General features: G+C 39.4%; 1 protein-coding gene across 3 annotated transcripts in view; it reads left to right on the top strand.

Moving 5' to 3' along the window:
* KIF20B (kinesin family member 20B) overlaps positions 1–25,506 on the top strand; it is a 54,559-nt gene that overhangs the window by 28,578 nt on the left and 475 nt on the right. For all 3 annotated transcript variants that reach the window (XM_040975730.1, XM_040975732.1, XM_040975731.1), the window contains 13 exons: positions 490–1,723; positions 2,053–2,191; positions 5,740–5,859; positions 7,326–7,386; positions 9,628–9,753; positions 10,980–11,101; positions 12,646–12,801; positions 15,442–15,621; positions 17,258–17,362; positions 19,646–19,843; positions 21,390–21,491; positions 21,839–21,989; positions 23,960–24,102. In XM_040975730.1, the coding sequence (XP_040831664.1) occupies positions 490–1,723; positions 2,053–2,191; positions 5,740–5,859; positions 7,326–7,386; positions 9,628–9,753; positions 10,980–11,101; positions 12,646–12,801; positions 15,442–15,621; positions 17,258–17,362; positions 19,646–19,843; positions 21,390–21,491; positions 21,839–21,989; positions 23,960–24,102 (2,837 nt within the window). The remainder of the gene's footprint in view (positions 1–489; positions 1,724–2,052; positions 2,192–5,739; positions 5,860–7,325; positions 7,387–9,627; positions 9,754–10,979; positions 11,102–12,645; positions 12,802–15,441; positions 15,622–17,257; positions 17,363–19,645; positions 19,844–21,389; positions 21,492–21,838; positions 21,990–23,959; positions 24,103–25,506) is intronic.

Below are 25,506 nucleotides of genomic sequence, written 5' to 3'. Positions count from 1 at the left end.
CTCTGTATATCTGTCTTTCCAATAAAAATAAAATAAATCTTAAAAAAAAAAAAAAACCCTTTAGTGGCAGAGATTTTACATGGTAGTGTAAAATGCTTGTGTCCTATATCAAAATACCGGGGTCAGATCTCCTGCATTCCTGCTAATGCACATTCCAGGATGCAGCAAGTGCTGGCTTAACTAAGTGGCCACCTGCTGCCCAGCCGGGGACCTGGACTGAGTTCCTTATCCCTTCTTCAGCCTGGCCCAGCCCCTGGCTGTTTCAGGCATTTGAAGGGAACCTGTGGATGGGAGGTCTCTGTCAGTCTATCTTCCCAACTCCTTGTGACATGTTGGTGGGGGCGCTGCCTTTCAAATGGATAAAACAAATTTTAAAACTTAATTTAGTTTTTGTTAACAGTGCATATAAAATAGGCATAGTTTATATCAATGATAACTGTTAAAGTTTGTATCTTAAAGAATAATATCTTTTCTTTTTAATTTTTAAAGGATCTATGTTGACTAATTCAGCTATCACTGAAGAAGAAAGGAAAAGTGAAATACAATGTAACATTTCAGACAGGGGGCAAGATGTTACCTCTTTACAAGATAATGCAGAGTTGAAAACACTCTTATCTATTGCTGAACATAAACTTCAGAATGAAAAGGAAGAAAAAGCAGAATTAAATAAACTGATTGTTAATTTACAGCAAGAACTTTCTTCATCTGAAAAAAAGAGTTCAACATTAAGCATACAAGTCCAACAAATTCAGTCAAACTATGACAGTGTGGTTGCTGAATTAGATGTACAAAAAGGTATAAATGAAAAACAGGCAGAAAAGATCATCAAATTATCAAAGGAGATAGAAACTGCTACAAGAAACATCTCGAGGAATGTTTCACAAATAAAATTAATGCAGGCAAAAATAGATGAACTGCGTTCACTTGATTCAGTTTCTCAGATCTCAGACATAGATTTGTTCCATCTCGGGGATTTGTCAAATGATTCTCAGGAAGAGAACCTGTCAGACACCCAGGTACACCATTTAGGTAATGATGATTTGAAAAGTAAACAGCATAAGGAATACCGTGTTCAAGAATTCCGCAGAGGTAACTCTTTCCATACTAGTATTGAAGCTATTTGGGAAGAATGCAAAGAGATTGTGAAGACCTCTTCCCAAAAAAGTCATCAGATCCAGGAACTGGAAAAACAAGTTGAAAACTTACAGACGGAAGTAGGAAGATACCAAGATGAAAACACTAGGCTAAAAATAGAAGATCGTGAAATGAAAAATCAAGGTGAGCTAATAAAAGAAAAAGAAAATATGATACAGCAGCTGAAGCAAGAATTACAAGAAAAAAATAACCATCTTGATGATCAGAAACAGCAAGTAGTTGAAGGAGAGAAAGCACTGTCCGAACTCGCCCAGGATGTTACTCGCTATCGGGCAAAAGTAAAGGAGCTTGAAAGCATCTTAGAGACTCAGAAAGATGAATGCAGGCACTCAGCCAGGTTAGAACAGGTCATGCTGGAAAAGGAGTCCATCATTTTAAAGTTAGAAGAAAATCTGAAGGAATTGCAAGCAAATCTTGAGGATTCTCTCAAAAACAGCAAAGATTTAAGTGAAAAGGAAATAAGGTTGAAAGAAGAGGTCACACAGTTAACAAGTAATCTGCAAGCTATGACACATTCACTTCACTTAATGGAAGAAGAAAAAGAAACTAACAAGCAAGAAACAGAAAAGTAAGCTAACTTCTTCAGAATGCTTTATAATATGCAAGGTGTTAATTTTTTTTTTCTGTGTAGTGGTAAACCTGAAACTGGACATAACAGTCTGATAATGTGTAGCATGTGTAATTAGTAAAATTCTTGAGCTTTGTTCATATGATATATCATTGGAATGAAAAATGATATGCAATGAGTATTGTATTTCACATGAAATTTGCTCTCAGGGTCTAGGTTGTGCTTGGGACACTGGGGGCTTGTGAAAAGATGTACTTTCGAAGGTTCTTCAGTGACTGTGTGATTCATGGTGAATCATTGTCAAAAGGTGGCTTGTGTTTGTTTTCTAGATTGAAAGCAGAGCTCTCTGCAAGCACCGCTCTTGCCGAGAATCTCAGAGCAGATCTCCAGAGAAAGGATGAAGATTATGCTGAACTGAAGGAGAAACTGACCGATGCCAAAAGGCAGATTGAGCAAGTACAGAAAGAAGTAAGCGCCCCAAAAGTCCCGCCTTTCACTTTATCGTAATGAAGGTCAATGCCCCTATAGAGAAAGTTCAGACACTAATTTTATGATTGCAAGTTTACTGCCTTCATAATTAGCATTTAACATTGCCAATTGCTTTCTCTGTCCTTATCCCTCCCTTCCTTTCTCTGTCCTCCTTTCTATAAGAAATAAAACCATCTTATACTGTCTTCTCATTTAATACTACATCCTTGCTGCAATTCCATATCAGTATATAATGAATTTGCAAATCAATCCTCTGTAGTTACAGTGCACATATTCACAATATGTTGTTGGGCAGTTTAGGCAGTTCTCATGCTTATGCTGACACAAGTTATGCAGCATCGTCATGTCATTTTTGAACATTGACAAGTCTCAGTAATATAAATTCCTTGAAGTGGAAGATATGGGACACTTGTTTGCACCTTTGTAATTTCCATATTTATTATTCCTTCTTAGAGAGTATACCAGTTTACTTTCCATATCCACACATAAAAATATGAGTGTAATTTCTTTATAATTTGTGTCTACAGCAGTAGCATTTCATTTCTTTTGTTAATTTAATAGATAAGTATTGTATTTCACTATACTTCTAATTTGGAATTCTTTAGTTTTGAGTGATCATCTCTTAAGATTTTTTTTTTTTTGAAACTCACAGAAAAAGGAGACACAGAGAGATCTTCCTTTTACTTGCTGCTTTATTTACCAAATGACTGTGATGGCCAGTGCTGGTCTGTGCTGGTGCCAGGAGTTTGATGCAGGTTGCTCACATGGGTGTGAGTGGCCCATACACTTGGGCCATTGTCTACTGTTTTTCCCAGGTCATTGAATGGATCAGAAAAGGAGCTTTACCTGTTGCACCACATTGCCAGTCTGGAGTGTACAGTTTTTGTTTAAAGGCTTTTTTTTCCCCTATAAGCTATTTTCATATCCTTTTTTTAAAAGATTTATTTTCATTTATCTATCTGTCTATCTATTTTCATAGAGGAGGGACATACATCTTTTATCTGCTGATTCACTCCTCAAATGCCATAACAGCCAGAGCTGAACCAATTCAAAGCCAGTGGCTTTATGGCCAAAGCAATGGCTCATGGATTACATCCTGGCCTTGCAAGCACTGGGATCCCATATAGGTGCTGATCATGTCCCGGCTGCTCCACTTCCCATCCAGCTCCCTGCTATACCCTAGGAAGCAGTGGAGAGCGACCCAAAGCCTTGGGACCCTGCACCCGCATGGGAGACCTGCTTGAGGCTCCTGGCTTTAGATCAGCTTAGCTCCAGCTGTGGCGGCTGTTTGGGGAGTGAACCGGGAGATAGAAGATCTTTCTCCTGTTTCTACTTTATAAATCTGTCTTTTCTATAAAAATAAACAAATCTTAAGGAAAAAAAGCTAGTGCTTCTTCTGGATCTCATGGGGGTTCAGGGGCTCAAGGACTTGAGCCATCCTCCTCTGCTTTCCTAGGTCATAAACAGGAGCTTGATTAGAAGTGGAGCAATCAGGACCTGAACCCATGCATGTCCCTATGACACCGGCTTCACAGCCAAAGGACTAGCTCGCTAGGCTTCTATGCCAGCCCCTATATTCTTTACCTTTTAATTTTGGGTTATTTCAATTTTTTTGTACTTAGTACATAGAAGTAAATTAGCTTTTGGGAGATAGGAATTGTAGATTTTCCTCCCTTCTCCCCCAACTGCCTGTTTTCTTTTTCTTGGTTTTGGTTATGGGTGGGTTTTTTTTTTTTTTCCTCTCTGTGGGACAGATTTTGGTTTTCTTAACTTTAACCTTTTAATTCATGTTTTATGATTGCTTGATTTTATGTTATACTTTGACCTTCCCAAAAGACAAAGACAATTTTTAGGATCATTTATTTATTTATGTTGAGTTAATTTGAATTCTTTTCACTGTTGTGTAATTATGACACAATTTATCAATTAATCAACACCCATTTAGTGTTAGCACTGTTTCTGCATTGTTTCTAAGGGCAAAAAAACTCTGGATTAAGATATATTGTCTGGGGCTGATGTAGGCTGATTCTCCACCTCATGCTAGAATCCTGAATGGATGCCAGCTTGTGTCCAGTTGCTCCTTTTCTGATCCAGCTGCCAGTTTGTGGCCTGGGAAAGCAGAGTAGGATGACCCAAGTCCTTGTTCCCATACATGCTCGGAGGAGACCTGGGAGAAGGCTCTTGGGGGAATGAACCAGTGGATGGAGGGTCTTTCTGTAATATTGACTTTCAAGAAAAAATGAGTGAATAAATAAAAAGATAATTATGTTGGAGTATAATGGTCATCAGCATATGTTACCAAGCATTGTGCAGTTGATTTGTGTATGCATGGAGCCATACCCAATTTTTAAAAAGTGGCTTCTCTTCCTAATTAAAATTTCTTCCATTGTAAAACAATATTAAATTTTTTTTTAATGTTTAGAACGAAAGTTCTTTTTTCGTATCTTGACTGCCACTGACTTTTTGATTTGTTCAGTTTTCTTTGTGTGCATTCAGTGTAATGTATATGTGAATATAGCTAATGTGGGTATTTGTATATCATCGTAAATTAAATTATAAGTATTGCTTTTGAATTTATTTGTGAGATCTTTTGATATTGCTATAAGAGTATCTTATAGAAAAGTACTTAACATTATTCTAATAATAGATATGAAGAATATTTTCTATTTCTCAAATAATAGTACTAATATCTGTAGCAAGCAAGTCTGGGCCAGTTAATATTTCTTGGTTGATACATATTAGCTCTTAATGGGTGTAGGCACCATTCCTAACTTCTGTGTTTTGGATGAGGAAACATATGTGGATAGGTATAACTACACTGAGTTCCATAGGCCAGTTCTGAGTGCAGATTTGTGTACTAATGCACAGTGTCTGATTTCTTTTAACAAGTTTGTAGATTTATGTTACTTGTAATTCTAAAATTCAGTTGACTTTCATGAGCACCTTTTACTTTTGTAATTGTTACATTTTTATTTCCTAGATGCCATGAGTAAGTTTCAAAGTATTCCTTACTTTTTATAAAATTATTTATTTTAAAGGAAGAGTTACAGAGAGGCAGAGAAAGAGATCGTCTGTCTCCTGTCTCATTCCCTAAATGGCTACAGATGGCCACTGCTGGGCCAGCTGAAGTCAGGAGCGTGGAATTCCATCCAGGTTTCCAATGTGGATGGCATGGTTCCATCTTCTGCTTTCCCAGACACAGTAGTAAGGGGGGTGAATGAGTAGGCGTGGAGCAGCCAGCACTCTGTCCAGGGCTCATATGGATTACCGTCATTTGGTGGTGGTTTAGCTTACATTGTCACAGCCCTGAAGTATCTCTTTAATTACTAGAGATTTTGCCCTAGATGATTGCTATTCTTTTTGCCATGATAACTTTTTCTATTCCATGCAACTATTACAGTGATTTTTTTGGGGGGGGAAGGGTACCTATAAAACTTGACATTCTTTGAATATTTGATCAGGTTGTCATGAGTTTTCCACAATTAAAAGCTCTCAGCATTGAACCATTCATAAACATTACTTTGTAGGTGTCTGTAATGCGTGATGAGGAGAAGTTACTGAGGGTTAAAATTAATGAACTGGAAAAAAAGAAAAATCAGTGTTCTCAGGAAATAGATATGAAACAGCGAACCATTCAACAACTCAAGGTAACAGCTGTTGTTAAAGATGGCCTCAGTGCGTTGCTACATTTTAGTGTCTAATAGAATTACATATTTGTTTTTTAAATAAATTCTCTTTTGGCCTCTTCTGGAGTTAAAAGAAAATGACTTAAGTTTATAATGTCTTTCTCCTAACAAAGAGAATTTGAAAAAGAAAAAAAAAATCCTAATTTTACTGTAAAGAGAGCTAGCAAGTACCGTGTTAACGAAGTGTTTCATAATAGCATTGTCAATAGCAAGTCTTATTGATGCTGGTGCTTCCTGACTTGATGCATGCAGAAGATCACATTGAGGCGGAAGGGCACATCTCCTGTGGTATTCTTCCCCAAAGTTCAGTCTCAGGGTGTGTGAGAAAGCATCCCACATACCGTTCCGAGGGTCTGCTTGATCCCTTATCAGTATAAAGTGGACAAAGAAGAGCAATTTCAGATGGAGACATGATGACTGAGTGCAGTGTGATGTTTTGAATGGATCCTGGGACAGAAAAAGGGCAGCAGCTGATAAAGTGTCTTTACTTGTCTTCCATCAAGGTTAATTTCTTGAGATTTTGGTAAATATACTGTGGTAATATGGTGTGGAGGTCAATTTCTTAATTTTTGATAAATATTCCATGAGAGTATGTTGGGCAACTGAATTTGTGTTATGTAAAAATTTGTGTGCTATCTTGCAACTCTTCTCAAATTCTAAAAACTAATTTAAGATAAGAATAAAAATTGGTCTAGACCTTTTCAAAATTCTTTTTAATATTACATCTGGCAAGAAAATCTCTTATAAATGATTATAGTAAGGTTAATGCTGATTAAGTGGATATAAGGTAACAATAAAGAAATTGATTTGTTGTATGCTTTCAAATAAGGCTTTTTAGTAGAAAAAACTAATGAGTGTTTAAGTATAAAGATGTAAATTTAGTTCTTACTAAATCAATCCTATTAAAGTAATCTATATTTTCATAATAGAATTTACAGATTTCTAGATGTTGAAATGATCAAGAGTTTTGAAGTGAGGAGACAGTGATAAAGTTACTTGATTAGAAGTAAGGTTAACTTGGAACTGAAGATTTCCACTCTCCATAATTTAATTTTGCCTTTTGAAGTTGCCGATGTTTTTCAGTACTTGCAGTTACTTTCCAGTAGAGGGGACAGGGAGGCCCTTTGCATTTTGAATTTGCTGAAGGGGAGTTTTTAAATGCTCTTCGTTATTTTAGGCTAAGTAGATAGTAGAATTCCATTTTCTCTTGTTTCTGCCTTTTATGATATGTAAAGTATTTGTTTATGTCATCACCATCTCCATCCTTCTCTTTTCTCTAAGGTGAAAGAAACTTGGAAGCTTGAGGCCTAGTTGACCTTTGTTACTATTTATACTCAATTTTGAACCCTGTTGTCCAGACCTGCCACTAAGTATTATTGTGTACTGGAGTTGCATTTGTGTTTAATTAATATTCTTTTATTTTCTAGGAACAACTAAGTAATCAGAAAGTGGAAGAAGTGTTACAACAGTATGAGAAAATATGCAAAGGTCAGGAACAAATTTTTTTTTCTATGAATGTAATTGGAAAATAGATAATAGTTACCTTTGAAAATTCTGAATTAAAGTCAGGATAGCATAATGTCATCAAGGGAAAGCAGTCATTTTAATGAATAGCTTACCAACTTACTTGCTTTACTCTGAAATTTCAGACTTTGATTACTAATCTATTTCCCTTTTTATGACTTCCTACATGTTCTCAAATATCATACTTAAAGGTTTCTCGAGTGCTTCCTAAGGTGTTATAGTTCTTATTGATGCTTTACCCTGTTTGTTAAGCATTTGATCACTCGCTTATTTTTTTTTAAGGATTTATTTACTTGAAAGGCAGAGTTGCAGGGAGTTGGGGGGAAAAAACAGAGAGAGATGGCTCATTCACTGCTCACTCTGCATGTGGCCTTGGTGGGTGGGGCTGGCCCAGACTGAAGTCATTGCTTTGTCCCACTCATCCCTGTGGTGCAAGAGCCCAAGCACGTGGCTATGCCCTGCTGCTTTCCCAGCTGCACAAGGAGCAGCTGGGTCTCAAAGCACTGATCTGGGATGCTAGCACCTCAGGTGGTGACTTTACCTGGTGTACCACAATAATTTACCTGATTGTGATAGCCAGTTCCATGAGCTCTATCTTTAGATAGCCAGAATGAGATTATTATCTCAGCCTTCTTCACTTAACTTTAGCTTCCATTTTAATTGTATATGCAGATAAAGCATGCGTCCCTGAAGGCATTGACTGATGCAATGATTATTTTTTGCCTTCATTTCTAGTTTGCCACCTTCAAGTAACTTAGAATATCGTCATTGATGTTCTGAAGCTTTATTTTTTCTTTTAGCAGATAATTCATAGAGATAATTCTAAGAATATAATGATTCTCTTTTCTTCCTTCTCTGGGGCTTTAGTTGGTAGAGCTGTCTGTCTCTCTAACTATACACTTTCTTTGTAATCCAGTAGCTTATGCGTTTGTATATACAGCACAAAAGGAAAGACATTAGGAAATTTTAATAAACACTATGATCTTATTATATTTGCAAATCATGCTTTTTGAAATGAAGGATTATTTATATAATAATACCAAGATAACTTTAATCCAAGGAGGAATTTTGATATAATAGTACTATTGGCAGCTTACATTATTGGAAAGAATATTGGAAATTATTAATATAATTGTTTCTTATTGTTTTAAGTTTGCATTGCGTATAGTTTGCTTTTTTTTCCCCAAGATTTATTTATTTACTTGAAACAGTTACAGAGAGAGGTAGAGACAGATAGAGTGCTTTTCTGTCTGCCAATTCGCTCCCTAAATATTCATGTGGGCCCGGCTGAACGCAGGAGCCAGGAGCTTCCGGAGTCTCCCATGTAGGAGCAGGGGCCAAGCACTGGGTCCATCTTGAGCCACTTTTCCAGGCTATTAGCAGGAAGCTGTACCAGAAGTTGAGTATGCAAGACATGAACTGACGCTCATGTAGAATCCTCGAGGTGGCTTTCTACGCGACACCACAGCACTGCACCTCCATTGTGTACATTTTGAGAGAGCAGTCTTTTGGAATGTCTTTCATTAAAAACAGCTTGAGTTTGTGTATATTTTAATAATTTTATTACTGCTGACATTAGTAGTACTGATCAAAAATTTTCTGAAATAAGCCCTTCTGTTGTGTTCTATCACAAGCAGCCTCACTTTTCCTCTTCATCTGTGTACTAGAGATAGGGCTAAGATAGAGTTACTTATAAGTCATTTAATTTTCAAGGACCAGAAACTATTTTGGTAAGGTTAATTGCTCTGTGATGTCTGAGGCACTGATTATGAAAACCAGACATAATAAAATATTTGAATTTAAATTTTTTATAAGGATAATAATTATTTATGATTTTACTAAATAGATCAAGTTGGGATTGGACATTTTTTAGTTTTAGCAGGTAATGGATTGAGTACAAATGTTAGCTCTAAAGATGTCAAATAGAGTTGTTTCAATTTGAGATTAATTTTATGTGGGAGAATTGCTTTTCTATATATATCCATGCATTTTTTTGTGGTCATCCAAGCATCTATTTCTATATCAGATAAATGATAACTGCATCATATATGCCAGTTGTGTTTTAGGAATTGTGGTTGTAGTAGTGAAAAAGAGATTCTGTTTGGAACTCATGTTTTAGTTAAGAGTATATTTAATCTTAAAAACAAAGAAAACAACAAAAATTGGATGCTATTAATTTTTGGAATGTTCTCCCCGCATGTATAGATCTCAATGTGAAAGAAAAATTAATTGAAGATATGCGAATGACACTAGAAGAACAGGAGCAGACTCAGGTAGAACAAGAGCAAGTGCTGGAGGCCAAACTAGAAGAAGCTGAAAGTCTGGCCACAGGTAAAACGAGATTGCTGACATACCTCAACTTTTTGTGTTTTGAATATTTACTTGAGAGACATAGAGATAGACAAACAGAGGGAAAGAGAGCTTCCATCTGGTGGTTCATTCCGCAGATGCCCACAGCAGCCACGGGTGAGGGTGGAAACTGGGAGACAGGTCTCATGTTGGGGGCGGGAACCCACCCGTGCCTCCCGCTGCTGGCATTGCTACGACGCTGCGTCAGGAGCCAGGGCCGGAAGGCAAGCCAGCACTCTGATGCAGACGTTTTAACTAGGTGGCTAAACACTTCACCTTATTTTCTTTCTGCCATTTTTTCTGCCATTTTTTTTTTTTTAAGATTTCTTTCCATTTTAAAATAGAGCATTTATAATAGTTCCTAATGAAAAAGTATTGAATTTCTTGAATGGCTTGCCATTTTCTGCTGTGATAAAAATTGTTTTATCTAAGATTACATTACAGGAATAATTGTAAATAACTATGTAAATTGTATATACCCAGATATTAAGAACAAGCTTTTCAACTGATTTTCACCTCTGTTTAGCTTTTAGCGTTATATTGTATGTTCATCTCAATAAGTACTGTGGTTTGGTTGCTTTGAAAATACAGATGGGATTTATCTAGAATATGTGGGAAAGCATAAACCTATTTGCTACTAATGAAATTATTTGTGTTTCTTGTAGAAAAGACTGGTGATTTAGAATTAGGAAATTGCCTATACCATGTAATCTTGGGTAGGAAATTTGTGATGACCTAGCCACTTGTTCCCCGTTTTAAAATGTGGTCAGTGGCAGAAATGCCATCTGTACTATTATGCTTTAAAGAGTATTAGGTGAGATGATCAAAAGTGATTTATAAAACTCTGGTGCATGAAATTGTGGTGCTGCTGCTGGTGCTGCTGGCTGCCTGCCTCTCCTACTTTGTTATACACCTCTAGGACCTTGGCACAGTCTCTTTTCTTTTTTTTTTTTTTTTAGGATTGCATAAGTTATCATACATAGTTAAGACCAATATGAATTTCTGCTGTGTATTGGGAAATTATTGATTGAGTTCCTGAAAGATCTTTGTACTTCTTAGAAGTTTACCTGTTGTAATAGTCTCAGTTCCATCTTGGTCTGTGTTCTGAGCTCTTCCAATTTTTTTGCTGTATCCATGTCACTTACATCTCCATGTGGTGTACCTTTGGCTTGTACTTTTAACAAATAATGCTGTATCTTTAAAACCAGAATTGGAAAAATGGAAGGAAAAATGCCAGGAAATCGAAAACAAATGTAATCTAAGTTCAGATAAAAGCCTTGAAGATTCAGATATTTGTAAAAAGCTCAGAAAGCTTCAAGATGAGTTACAGGTATGGTTTTGTGTATTTGTGTATCAATCAGTAAGAGGATAATTCAATATTTTCTTTAGGAATGATTTTGAAAATGTGTCTGCATCTAAATGACTAAGTTCAGATTGTATATGATCAATGAAAAATTTAGAAATTACTTCTGTCAATTATATGTATATATAAAATTTTTTAATGATTTATTTATTTGAAAGGCAGTTACAGAGAGATGTTCTGTTTGCTGGTTCGCTCACCCAAATGGCTGTAGTAGCTCGGACTGAACCAGGCCAAAGCCAGCAGCTTCATCCTTGTTCCACGTAGGGGACACTGGCCCGAATACTTGGGCCATCATCTCCTGCCCCAGGTGCATTAGCAGGGAGCTGGGTTGAAAGTGGAACAGCCAAGACTTGAGCTGGCTCCCACATGGGATGTCTGAACTACAGGCTGCAGCTTAACGTGCTATACCATAAGGCCAGCCCACAGATAATTTTATGCTGTTTCTGTTGTGAAAATCCAAAAGTAGCTATGGGAAAGCAATTATACCATTAATTATGGAAAATAACAAACCAAGTAAATTGAAAAAATTCATGTTAAGAAGTATTGGTGGGCCTGGCGCGGTAGCCTAGCAACTAAAATCCTCACCTTGAATGCACTGGGATCCCGTATATGTGCCAGTTTTAATCCCAGCAGCCCTGCTTCTCATCCAGCTCCCTGCTTGTGGCCTGGGAAAGCAGTCGAGGACAGCCCGAAGCCTTGGGACCCTGCACCCGCATGGGAGACTCGGAACAGGCTCCTGGCTCCTGGCTTCAGATCAGCGCAGCTCTGGCTGTTGTAGTCACTTGGGGAGTGAATCATTAGATGGAAGATCTTCCTCTCTGTCTTTCTTCCTCTCTGTATACTGACTTTGCAATAAAACAACGTGATGTCTTAGATTATGAACCTTGTAATACTACAAAGGAGTGCCATAGTTCATCTAATATAGTGCTTGTGAAGGTTTTTAAAGGGATCGTTGTTGCTACTTGAAATGAAGTTCTACTTGAATTTTTCTGATTTATAAAGTTCGACACTTGTAAAAATGCCAAGGATTTGTGGAACACAGTTTATTCATGATCAGCCGTGTCTTCTGTCTGGCCGTTCTGAATGTTCCTCCTATTAACATAAGCATATTTATTTGTTCTTCTGAATACCTAATATTTTATTTATTGAACTGTATCATTAAAAGTGACCACCACGAATAATATCTGCTTTTCCCCTGGGGTGTAGGAAATCTTTAGTCACTTTAGCTGTTGCAGAAGAAACTTGTTTTTTTAAGCTCACTGGTGCAGCAGCTTTCACCTGAAGTTTACAGCAGTGAAACTTTGCAATGGGGACACTCTTTAAGATAGTAAACGAGTACATGTCTCTTTGTAAACTCTGAAATGAACGCTGTTCCTGACATTTAAAGAAAACCAGTTATTTTGTAGTTTTAAAAACATGGAAAATGATGGTTTGTATGAGCATTTTGGAAATACAAAAATTTATTGGCTGTTTAACAGGTGGTGGTAACTTGTACCATTTAATGTTTATAGGAGACTGAACAAAAATATGAAGCTGATCGAAAGAAATGGTTAGAAGAAAAAACACTGCTTATCAATCAAGCGAAAGAAGCTGAGCACCTACGCAACAGAGAGATGAAGAAATATGCTGAAGACCGGGAACGTTGCTTAAAGCAGCAAAACGAAGTGGTCGGTAACAATTGTATTTTTAGTGTGTTACATTTGCTTTCTTTAGAATTTATTCCTGAGATTCTTCTCATTGTCTGCATCTTTGCCTTTGTCATTTGCTTCGAGGAAGATTTTCTATTTGTCCCCTAATCACTCTGGTATAGCTTATCTTGGCTTTCGCTTAGGTTCTTTTTCTTTTTTTAAGGGTCTATTTATTTAGTTTTTGAAACTTAAGAGTTGCAGAGACTGGGAGAGACAGAGTCTTCCTTCCTCTGGTTCACTCCTCAAATGACTGGAAAGGCTGGAACCAAGCCAGCCTGAAGCCAGGAGCTTCTCGGCTCTCCTGCGTGGGTGTAAGGGCCGTAGGCCTTGGGCCGTCCTCTGCTGTCCTAGGCAAGGACCTGAATGGGAAGTGCACGTTTACTCTGCGGGTGTTGGGGAGAACAACAAAAAGAAATGAGGCTACAGTGCTCTCGTGGGTTACTGACAAAAGTTTATGTCCAGGGTTCCAGTTTTTTATACATTCAGCAAAACAATAGTTCCAACACAGCTCAGACTTAGCCCATGTCTGCAAGCAGGGAGTTCAAGGAAAGCTAAGAAGGCAGCTTGATCAAAGCATTGTTGAAATGGGAGCAGATAAGAAGCATCCTCTGTCCTTGGTTAGCTGACTAGGCAGAGCACAGATGTTAGCTGCTTCTAACATTGAATATTGGACAGCTGGCCAAATTTAATGGAGGGAAACTTTGTGTTTTATGTACTAAATTCCAAACTGCTTGTATTCTGCTTCAGAAACCATGCTCCTGCCTGTTAACACAGGTTTTTTTTTCCCCACCGCAGTTATGTTGCAGTAAAGTTAGCTCCACTTATCTAGCTTGCTGAGGAGGGTGTGTTGGTCTTTGATCTTTGATGTAAATGCCAGTGAGCACAGAGCAGTGAACTGGCCATGTTCTTGGCCGGGCAAAGCAAAGGTGCGGTCACAGTGGGTGTGTGGGCAGGCCACGTTTAACCGTGCAGCCTGTGCTGTTCTTTCTGAACCTTCCTCAGTGCTCGATCTTGTGTCCTGGGATGTAAATAAATTTCCTTTACACCCATTAAAAAAATAAACTTTCCCCCTTGTTTTTAAATTGTTTTCCGTGCAGGAAAGTTACAAAATTGGTGCAGACACTTCCTTTCTCTTAGCCAACTTTCACTGATGTTAGCATCTTACATAAATACAGTGATCAGAGCAAATGATGTTTTTTATAATCCTGTTGGCTAAAGTTGAGACCTTATTTGCATTCCCCCAGTTTCCCCTGTGGGTCCTGGAATTAATCTGGAGTCATGTTTCTATTCTGTTCACTTTTTTGCTTGTTAATTTGCAAGTCCTGTGAGACTAACACTTGTGATCATTGCAGCTCTGCAGTGGCAGCATGTCTGTTTTTATGTGCCAACTCCAAGTGATTGGAGGTGTCTCCAAGAAATATTGGATTGAACAGAGTATTGATACTGACCTATCAAACCTTCCAGGTCAACAATAACAAATAATTGTAAAAAAAAAAATGATAATAAGGAGAGAGAGAGAGAGAGAGAGAGAGAGACTCTAGACAGTTGCAGTTATTCCAGTTCTAAACCAGGAAGAGGGCTTCTTTCTTTTCTGGTTAGTGGCTCCTCTAGCAGCAATGCTAGCAAGTAAGCCTAGTTTTTATTTACTCAAAAATTCCTATATGCATTAGTAGGAAGCTGGATTAGAAGTGGAGCAACAGGGACTCAATGCATTCTGAATAACAGATGCCAGCATCAGAAACAGAATCTAACTCAGTGGATCACAACATCAGCTGTTTATTGTAATAATTAAGTTACATGTTATGTGAGAAATACTTTTTGTTTTTGTAAAATTAGAGCTTTTTTTGGGCCCAGTGCGGTGGCTCGATGGATAAATCCTCACCTTGCATGTGCTGAGGTCCACATGGGCAATGGTTCATTTCCCAACTGCTCCACTTTCCGTCCAGCTCCTCGTTTGTGGCCAGCGAAGGCAGCAGAAGGTGGCCCAGAGCCTTGGGACCGTTTACCCATATGTGAGACCTGGAAGAGGCTTCTAGTTCTCGGCTTTGGGTGGTTTCAGCCCTGGCCTTTGTGTTCACATGGGGAGTGAATCAGTGGACTGGTTCTAAGGTTTTGGGCCATCCTCTGCTGCTTTCCCAGGCCACAAGTGGAGAGCTGGATGGGAAGTGGAGCTGTCGGGATAAACTGGTGTTTTTGTGGACCTCTAGAGGCCAGGGCTTCTTGGCCTCAACCTGGATAAGCCTTGGTCCGGTTGGTCGTTTGGGGAGTAAACCAACAGATGGAAGATCATCCGATCTCTTCCTCTGTCATTTTGCCTTTCAAATTAAATGAATAAATCTTAACAGAAAAACCTATAATTTGTTTATTGGAAGAAATGACAAAGGACTTGGTTTATGGAATGAGGTGGGATGAGAGTAAGTGTAGCATGTGGATAGTTTGTGTGATAATGTTATGTGTTTTGTTTTATAGGTAAACATTTTATCTGGACTAGACAAGTTTGTTAGGTATTGTCTTCACAGTTTTAGTCATGATAATATGTATAACAGAAATTTCTGAATATTTTTTGATTTGTTAGATTTGATGGTTTATTTTAACATATTTTATTTTTTTCCTGGTTAGGAAATACTTACAGCGCAGCTGGAAGAGAAAAATATTAACCTTCAAAAATGGCGAGAAGAACGGGACCAATTGGTTGCAGCTTTAGAAATACAGCTGAAAGCCCTGATCTCCAGCAACATAGAGAAAGACAGTGAAATTCAACGATTGAAAGTGATGACATCAGAGGTTTCTACAACAACAGTCAGTAGAATCTTGTTCTTTTTCTGTTTTTAGTGAATGTAGAAAATACCAGAATCATGTAATGAACTTGCAGAGAATAAAAACTTCTCAGTAGGCCAAAGAGTCATCACAGGTTGACTAGTTGTAATACTTTTCATCAATTGTGGGATTTCACTTGTCAGTGACTTGGCACTATATGCAGTATTTTGTTGATGTGTTTTGAGTAATTAGGCAACGAACAATTTGTGATCTCAGCCCTAGGGCGTCTAAAAGTTAGAGGTGTGACTCCACCAATAAAGTGTTGGTGATGTTCAGATACTTGAGTCTGCTCTTGACCTCCGTGTGTGTAAGCACAGATTTTTGTGAAGGTGAGCACAGCAGAAGAGAGCACCAGGGGTTGTGTAGCAGTTCCTTTGTAGGGTTGTGTGGGATTGAGAGTCCTGAAGTGAGAGAGGACTGCTTCCTAGCACATTGCTTCTCAGGGAGTCTAGTCTGTTACAGCTGATGCCAGTTTGCCAGAGTAAAAGATATGAGGGAAAGTGTGTGTGTGTGTGTGTGTGAAATATTGAAAGACTGAAAGATACTGAGAGCTGAGAGATACTGAGATTGCGTCTCCAAAAGGAGCAGTATCATGTAAGCAACAAAGAGCAGAAAGGCAGAAAAACTAGGTACCAGCTCTCGGCCAAGCGGCTTGGCCAGGTTTAGGGGAAAACTGCTGAACGTTTCTGAACTTTATCTAAAATGGATAATAACATATTTGTAACAGAATTAGGAAATTAATCCAGGCATTATGAAACAGTAACTTTTCACTAAAGTAAGTACATACAAGTTGTTTTCTCATTATGAATAAATCAGTAGGATCTGTCTTTTTTGGTAGTTCTGCCTAGCTGGCATTAGAGGTACATTTCACTTGATTTTAATGACTGGTAAGAGTTACCTTGTAATTTGTCAACTGACAGAAACTATGGTGAAGACTGTCCTATGAGAAAGATTTACTTGTCATTATGGTCTTTTTTACCCTGCTGCTTTAGTTGAGTTCCCAAAAAGCTTGTAGGTTTCAAAATGGTATTATCAAAGGCAATTGTTAAGAGTCAAATTCCAGGGCCCAGCACGGTAGCCTAGTGGCTAAAGTCCTCACCTTGCATGCACCAAAATGCCATATGGATGCAGGTTCTATTCCTATTGACCCCACTTCCCATCCAACTCCCTGCTTGTGACCTGGGAAAGCAGTGAATTTGTCAATATATATTTATTTAAAGATTTATTTATTTTTATTGGAAAGGCAGATTTACAGAGAATAGGAGAGATGGAGAGAAAGATCTTTCATCCACTGATTTACTCCTCAAGTGACCATAATGGCTGGAACTGAGCTGATCCAAAGCCAGGAACCAGGAATTTCTTTTGTGTCTCCCATACAGGTGTAGGGTCCCAAGGGTTTGGGCTGTCCTGTGTTGCTTTCTCATGCCACAAGCAGGGAATTACATAGGAAGTGGAGCTGGCGTGACATGAACATATGTGATCCTAGCGCCTGATGGTGGAGGATTGGCCACTTGAGCCATTGCTCCAGGCCCAGATTTGATATTCTTTATGTGAACTGCTTTTAATGTATTTTCAGGTTAACAGTAGCTTGTTGCTTTGAATTTCTGTACTTTAGGAGAATCAAATCGTGGATACCATGCCCACAGATAGTTCAGCTGATCCTTACAAAGTTGAAACTGAACCTCAGTCAACAGGTTTTAAAGTTTCTGGGACTGCAGCAGAGGTGAGTGTCAGGTGGCACTGTCTGCTTTTGAGTTATTTACTCAGCACTAATGAATGCTTGCACGCGTATTGGAGTTTATTGTTTGAGGCTGCTTACTGCACAGTTGGTTGTGCGAAGAGATTTCCGAGGAAAGGTGAAGTTCTTCTGGGAAACTAGATCACCAAGCAAAGTTAATCTTCTCTGAGAAACAGATCTGTTAGTGTGAATGAATTTGATGATCAGTCATTGAAAATCCCACCAAAGATAAAAGTGATTACTCACTGTAAAGAGTTTCTTTAATAAAACATTGTCTTCTACTTTTATTTTGATTATTTTTAGATTTATATTTATTTGAAAGGCAGAGTTATAGAAGGAGAGAACAAAGGAGAGAGAGAGATCTTCCATCCTCTGGTTTATTGCCCAAATGGCTGCAGTGGCCATTGCTGGGCCAGTCCACAGCCCAGAGCCAGGAGCTCTGGGTCACCCACAGATGCCCAACTGCAGACATCCAAGCCCTGGACCATCCACTGCTTTCCCAGCTGCATACCAGGGAGCTGGGTTGGAAGAGGAGGAGCTGCGACTTGAACTGGTGCCTCTAGGGGAACTGGTGCATCAACCGTGCCTACTGGCCGCAGCAGCATCCCCTAAAACACTGTTTGCTACTGTGTCTTGAAATTGTATGTTATAACTCTATCATCAACCTTCTGTAACTCACTGAGAATTCGCTTGATTTATGTTGAATTTAGAGTTCTGTGAATAACCTTGAAGTGTACAGAGGTTCTCATTAGACACAAATTAGCTCTATGTTACTAAAAGCTTTTGAGGTAAAATTACTTTAATAATTATTCACCATGATTATTGGGAGCACTTCCTGTTTGGAAGTGAGGATGTGCAGTCATCAAGGAATGAGAATCTAATAAGACAGATGTGTCGATGGCAAACTGGATCATAAAAACGAAGAGAGGCTGTGAGGGAGGGAGAAGGGAAGAGAAGGATACTTGCATATGCAAAGATAACATGAGCCATTCCTTTTTTCTGGCCTTTCCTTGATTGTTCTAGGTAGTTTCAAGTAATTAGCATTGACTAATATAAACTGTAAAGCTTGTGGAAAATCTCAGCATGAATCTGTAAAGTTTTTTAATCTGTAAACAAGGTTTGATTCTCATTTGCATGAAGTCATACATCGTAAATTTTTTTTTAACCCTAAGTATGTATTTTCCTAAATTTTTTAAATTTCAATTTCCCATTAGTAATTCTAGAAGTTGCTGTATGTTTCAGAGTTTTGGAGAATCTTATTATAATGCTGTCTTCCATTTTCACCTTCATAAACTCAGCATGCCGAACTTGGCTGAAAACACAAAATGACTCATTCATATTCCACTGTACTGAGCTTGTGACTTCTGTGGGCATGGTGTCTCCTCGTACAGTGGCAGGATTCTAAGATGGGGCATCGGGCAGTGTCCCGAACCTTAGCATTCCCAGAGAAAGGAAAGACAGCCTGAGGACCATCAAATTATTTCTACTACATTCTATGAAAATTTGCTAATACAGCCAAGACTCCATCTCTAGGTGGCAACACCAACAATGAATATGCAACTGGCTTTAAATGTGCATAACTGTAGTGCATGTTCAAAGTCCTGGACTGTTTTTAGAGATTTCCGATCTGATAGATTTGTGGTAGAGTGCAATAATCTTTGTTTTTTAAAAGATTTATTTTATTTATTGGAAAGTCAGATATACAGAGAGGAGGAGAGACAGAGAGGAAGATCTTCCGTCCGATGATTCACTCCCCAAGTGAGCGCAACAGCCGATGCTATGCCGATCCAAAGCCAGGATCCAGGAACTTCTTCCAGGTCTCCCACATGGGTGCAGGGTCCCAAGGCTTTGGGCTGTCCTAGACTGCTTTCCCAGGCCACAAGCAGGGAGCTGGATGGGAAGCAGAGCTGCTGGGATTAGAAGTGGTGCCCATATGGGATTCCGGCTTGTTCAAGGCGAGGACTTTAGCTGCTAGGCCACGCCGCCGGGCCCGAGTCCAATAATCTTTTGAAGAAATTCTCTAGATAATTCTTAGAATGGTTTACCTTTGAGAAATGAGATCTAAGTTTCTCCCAGTTTTGACCTATCATGGGCGAGCCTGGAGAGGGTGAGTGATAACTCCCATCTTTTAGCCTTGCAATAGGCTTGCACACTTTTTAATCTTGACTGGCTTATTGCTAGGAATAGTTCTTTGAAAGGATTTGTGTTTTTGTGGTTAGTAAATTCATATTCTACAGCTAATTTTTTTCCTTTTCAATTATGTTTTAGGATGGATCGGTAGTTCTTGACTCTTGTGAAGTATCATCAGAAAATGATCAAAGCACTCGATTCCCAAAGCCTGAGTTAGAGATTCAGTTCACACCTCTGCATCCCAACAGAATGGCGGTGAAGCACGCTGGTTGTGCTACACCAGTGACAGTTAAGATTTCCAAGGCTCGGAAGAGGAAGAGCAATGAAATGGAGGAGGTAATAAATTGCTTATCTGATGGGTAAAATTAACAAATAATTCTTATTGAGCTCAGTCAGACAACATAGTTGAGCTTTGCTGCCCTATCTTCGTGTTGATAAGCCCTGCTCTCATAGACCAGCATATTCATTTATGGTCTTTTTTTTTTCTTATTCAAGATTTATTTATTTGAAACGGTTCCAGAGAGAGAGAGATTTTATCCACTGGTTTATTTCTTGAACGGCCACATTGTCAGGGCTGGACCAGGCTGGCGCCGGGAGCCTGGAGTTTGACTGGAATCTTCCACATGGGTGGGGGGCATAAGCGCTTGAACCATGCTGCCTTTCCAGATGCAGTAGTGAGAGCTGGACCCAAATACAGCAGTCAGTAGTCAAACCAGCACCCATGTGGGATGCTGGCATGGCAGGTGCTGGCTATGCCCCCTTGCTGGCCCCAGTTATGGCAATACCTTTAAAGCATATCTCTCTAGTTTAATCATACTGAGACAAAAAGCTATGAATATTAAAATTTATAGCATATTATTTGTTTCATTTAGACTGAAGGCCCAGTGATGATATATTTTGTTGCAGAGCTGTTTTTGTAAATTGGTCCTGTTCAAAAGGATTGATATAGAAATTTTAAAAAAAGAAAACAGAATTGCTATGTTTGCTTGAGTAATAGTTTTTGTCAATAAACTAAGATTTTAGGTCTCTGTGATTGTAGCAAGTTTTGGGAAATGCTTGTTCAATCAGCCTCTGTTACGATTTGTGCTTTTCTATAGTTGCAGGCCAGGAACTACTTCGTCCTCCTTAGCGTGGCTCTTTGGTTATAGGGCTGCCCCCGTGCGCTACACTAGCCATGCAGATTTGACAAGTCATATCAGCTTCATGCTGCTCAGTTTGCTCCTTTTCAAAATAATGGAAATATTCAAATAGGTTACCTTTCACTCTGCATATAAAAGAGCTTGCTTTGTTGAGGATATGTGAGAAAATAACTGAGTAAGATGTCATGCCTAGGTGGTACAGAAGAAAGATTATAGTATTTCCTGATTTGCACATGTGCCTGTATATCCACTGGAGTTTTGAGTTTTGCTTTTGATAGTCAAATGTAAATAAGAAATCCTGGACATAGATGCTAGAAAATTTGGGAATTTTAGGTGTATTGCTATGTAGTATTTGAAAGATGAATCTGAAATAAAACACGTTATGCCTTTTATACTTCTCAGGTACTATTTATGATGTATGTGAAAAATTCCCATCTTCTCACGGGACTGCTAAGCTTCAACACAATTGACACTTTGGCATGGATACCTAGGGGGCGGGGGTGCTCATTGCATGGGTAACCTTAGCCTCTGCCCAGTGGTGGCCAAGAACAGCTTACTGTTCCAGGCAAATCAAAGTATTTCTAGACATTCCTCGTGTCACCTGAGGTCAAAATCACCCTCAATTACAAACCACTATTTTAAATGGCAATACATGTGTAGTATTTTATGGATTTCCTTTTCTGAGTCTAGAGAAGCAGCACTTTGTCAGGAAGTTAACCCTTGGTCTCATTCATTATTTGTAGGACTTTGTGAAATGTGAGAATAAGAAGAATGCTACTCCCAGAAGTAATTTGGACTTCCCTGTTTCAGAGCATAGAAATTCTTCCATCAAAAAAGAACAGAAGGTTTGTCTTCATTGTCAAGAACATTTCTGTAACTTTAACTTATGTATATTTAAACCAGGAGATAAATAAAGATAGCAAATTCTGATCAGTACTTATCTAGAATGCCAGGTGTGCCCGGTATAACTCAGTTATCTTCCCTCTCCTGGGGGCTGTCTCTGCTTGGGAAGGAACCTAAAGCATTTGATCAATACGGGCACTGCTGATGTCATACGTGCCCGGTGAGGCTCCTCTTGCGTTTCTACACGAGAATTCATAACCTATCTGTGGCCTCTTTAATTCACCTGCAGCCATCACTTGTTTCCTCTGGCATTCCTCCTCAACAGTAACAAAAACTCTTCGTTTATTAGGTTTCCATACGTCCATCATCTAAGAAAACATACTCTTTACGGAGTCAGGCACCCACGATAGATGTAAACTTGACCACTAAGAAAAAAGAAGGAACATTTCAGAAATTTGGAGACTCCTTACAGCGTTCTCCAACAATTCTTCAGTCAAAAGGTTTGTAATGCATGGTGATCTTTCCATGAGATGTAGAGTACATTCTCATCTCTCATGAGCACATAGCCTCAACAGCTGCTTAGCGGATATCGCACTTTAAACAGGCCTGGTCCTGCATTGTGTACAATGAGAAGAAGTAGTTGAAATGATGAAATAGCCAGGTGTTTGCTGACAGTGCAGGGGAAAGGCGTTTACCACCTGCGGAGACCCAGTAAAGGACAGGAGTGTGCATGCAGTTTGAGGCAGCAGTAGGTGTCCTGCTCGTGGCAGGTGGAAAGCCCTTCGCGGGGGAGCGTGGACGATGAGGTGTTTTGGGGATTAGACGAGTGGAGCACTAGTATGAACTGGACACCAGGGGTGGGGAGAATGGGCAGGGTAGGGAAAGGGCCTGGCAGTGGGAGACAGTTAACTCAGTGAAACGGATTGTGTGATTAATATTTGCTATGAAAAACGACCCAGAGCTTCTCAAACGTCTTGCTTAGGTGCCCTTTAACTTTGAATAATCATTTTCTTTGTACGGTTATTTACAAAAATCACTCTGACCATTAGAACCTAAGGTGAAAGGACCATGGAAAGATTTGCTTGTGAAAGTCTAAAGTTCCAAAAATATGTCATCATTAGAAGGAATATGGTGTCATCTGGAACCTGTTTTGAGCTAGTCAGTGTCACTCTTTCCGGTGAAGATTGAAAACACCCTGATGTGTTCCTACAAGTCAGCTTCGTGTTCATCCACAGTTTGGGGGATTCAGATTTGTGAGGCCTCTTGGCTGTCCTTTCTTAATTAAAAATTTTTTGTGAGATAACACATTCTCATGTTCAATTATAGCCAGAGACTCAGCCCCACTAAATGGCTGAACCAACAGCAAAATGATCATAGTTCAGCAGGACCACAGGCATGAACTTTTAGATACGGAGCGTCAAAACTATCAGAGTATGCCTGACAGATTCAATACAGTTTGACAAAACATACTGTATTCGTAGCAAACCCTTCTCTTTTTTCTTAAGGATTTGTTTGACTTTTATTTGAAAGGCAGAGTTACAGCAAGAGGGAGAGACGGATCTGCCGGGCTGATTCATTCCCTAGAGGCCACAATGGCAGCAGCTGAGCTGTTCCAGGTCTCCCGGGTGGGTGCAAGGGCCTAACGACCGGAGCCCTCTCCACTGCTCTCCCAGGCCTTCAGCAGAGAGCAACCAGGACATGAACTGGTGCCCATGTAGGGTGCTGGCACTTGCAGGCAGAGGATTGGGCAACTAAGCCATCACACCATCCCCGATGTTCACTGGACACCTTCACACATGAATAGGTACATCTAGTACCTTACTATTTTAAATTGTGCATAGTTGACTGGTTATGAGTTTACTGTTGCAGAAACCTCTTTCAAGTGACAAACGAATTAAAGATGATTGTGTTACAAATTATCATGTCGTTTTAAGATGATGAAACATTAGATAAGTTGTATTTTGTTGGGCCAGGTTTATACATGGGGTTAATCTGCCCCCCGCCGTGCTTCCATGCCATGTATGTTCTGGTTCATGTCTAACTACTCCAGTTTGAATCCAGTTCCCAGTAATGGCCAGTGTGTGGACTGCTGCCGTGCACATGCAGACTGGACAAAGCCCCTGACTCCTGGCTTTGGCCTGGCCCAGCCCTCATCACTGCAACCATTTGAGGAGTGAACCACCAGATGGAAGATCTGTCTCTCCCTGTGTTTGTAACTCTTTCAAATAAATAGACAAATCTTTAAATTTATATATGTATATCGTTTATCTTTTTGTTTCCTTTGCTATTGTTCCATGCATTTTTTAGGCATTTAATTTTTCCTGTTTGTGAATTCTCTGTTTATGTCCTAATACCAGTTCATATTATAGTATTTTTCTTTGAATTTGTATCTGTTGTTTCTTTATTAAGGACTTCAAGCTTTGCAATAACAAAATAATTTAATTCAGAAATTAATATTTTTATTTTATAGCAAAGAAGATCATTGAAACAATGAGCTCTTCAAACCTCTCAAATGTAGAGGCAAGTAAAGAAAATGTGTCGCGACCCAAACGAGCCAAACGGAAATTATACACAAATGAAATCTCCTCGCCTCTGGATATATCTGGCCAAGTGGTGAGCTGGCGTTTCACTTTTCATCAGTATAAACTTCCTGTTTTTTTTTTTTGTTTTGTTTTCTCAAGAATTCCTAATGTTAGTGGTACTGATGATTTGAATCTCTACTGTGTAGACCATATTTCTTAAGACAGCCAGTGCTGGCGATGCACCTTTATCATAATGACACATAGACACCTCATCAGTGTAAACAAGTGTCAGGCTTTTTGTATTTGACAGTTTATCATAGGAATATATTTTCATTAGTAAAGTTGTTGCTATTTTGTAATTTTTTTGCATCTACCATTAATTTTTTTTATCTTTATCATGAACCTTGTATAAATGTGGGCCCAGATGCGCCTGGTAAGAAGATGCAGCTGACATGTGGCTGTGTCCTCGCGCCCTGGCCGAGAGCCCTCCAGGTTCTGCAAGGGAGATGGTTGTCGCCCTCCTGTATGGCTCCTCCTCTTCACGCAGGACCTTCTGTCATTAGAAGGAATGCTCAAACTTTTCTGTAATTCTCTTGTTTGCTTAGTGGATGAAAGTAAAGGCAGAAAAGTAATTAAAGAATAAAAAATATTCAAAAGGAAGTGGTCAAGAAGAGCCAAGAGAGACTTTTTGTTTGTTTTTTTCTGCAGGAACTGCCAGATGTTAGATTGATGCTTGAAGACACAGAGTTAGAGTCACTTAGGACATTGGGGCTGTCCTGCTAGTTACCGTCTGTGCGATTAGTATGTAATTTCAGTTCTTGGCTGAGAGTTATTTCTTAGTGGCAGAATACTGTACTTTGTAAGTTACATACTCATTGCCACGGTGGAAGATCCATTTCTTAAAAATGATTTGAGACGGGCCCGGTGCGGTGGCGCAGTGGTTAAGGTCCTCGCCTTGCACGCCCGGGATCCCATATGGGCGCCGGTTCTATCCCGCCAGCCCCGCTTCCAGCTCCCTGCCTGTGGCCTGGGAAAGCAGTCGAGGACGGCCCAAAGCCTTGGGACCCTGCACCCGTGTGGGAGACCCGGAAGAAGTTCCTGGATCCTGGCTTTGGATCGGCATAGCATTGGCCGTTGCGCTCACTTGGGGAGTGAATCATCGGACGGAAGATCTTCCTCTCTGTCTCTCCTCTCTGTATATCTGCCTTTCCAGTAAAAAATAATAAAAATAAATCTTTTTTTTTTTAAAATATTTATTTTTAATATTTTTTTTATTGGAAAGGCGGATATACAGAGAGGAGAGACAGAGAGGAAGATCTTCATTCCGATGGTTCACTCCCCAAGTGAGCGCAACGGCCGATGCTATGCCAGTCCGAAGCCAGGAGCCTCTTCCGGGTCTCCCACGCGGGTGCAGGGTCCCAAAGCTTTGGGCCGTCCTCGACTGCTTTCCCAGGCCACAGGCAGGGAGCTGGAAGCGGGGCTGGCGGGATAGAAC

The sequence above is a fragment of the Ochotona curzoniae genome, unplaced genomic scaffold (genome assembly GCF_017591425.1).
Source record: "Ochotona curzoniae isolate NIBS_2020 unplaced genomic scaffold, NIBS_Ocur_1.0 contig_2692, whole genome shotgun sequence".
Taxonomy (NCBI): Eukaryota; Metazoa; Chordata; class Mammalia; order Lagomorpha; family Ochotonidae; genus Ochotona; species Ochotona curzoniae.
Note: the sequence above shows the minus strand (reverse complement) of the source record. Positions and strands in the feature narration are given on the sequence as shown.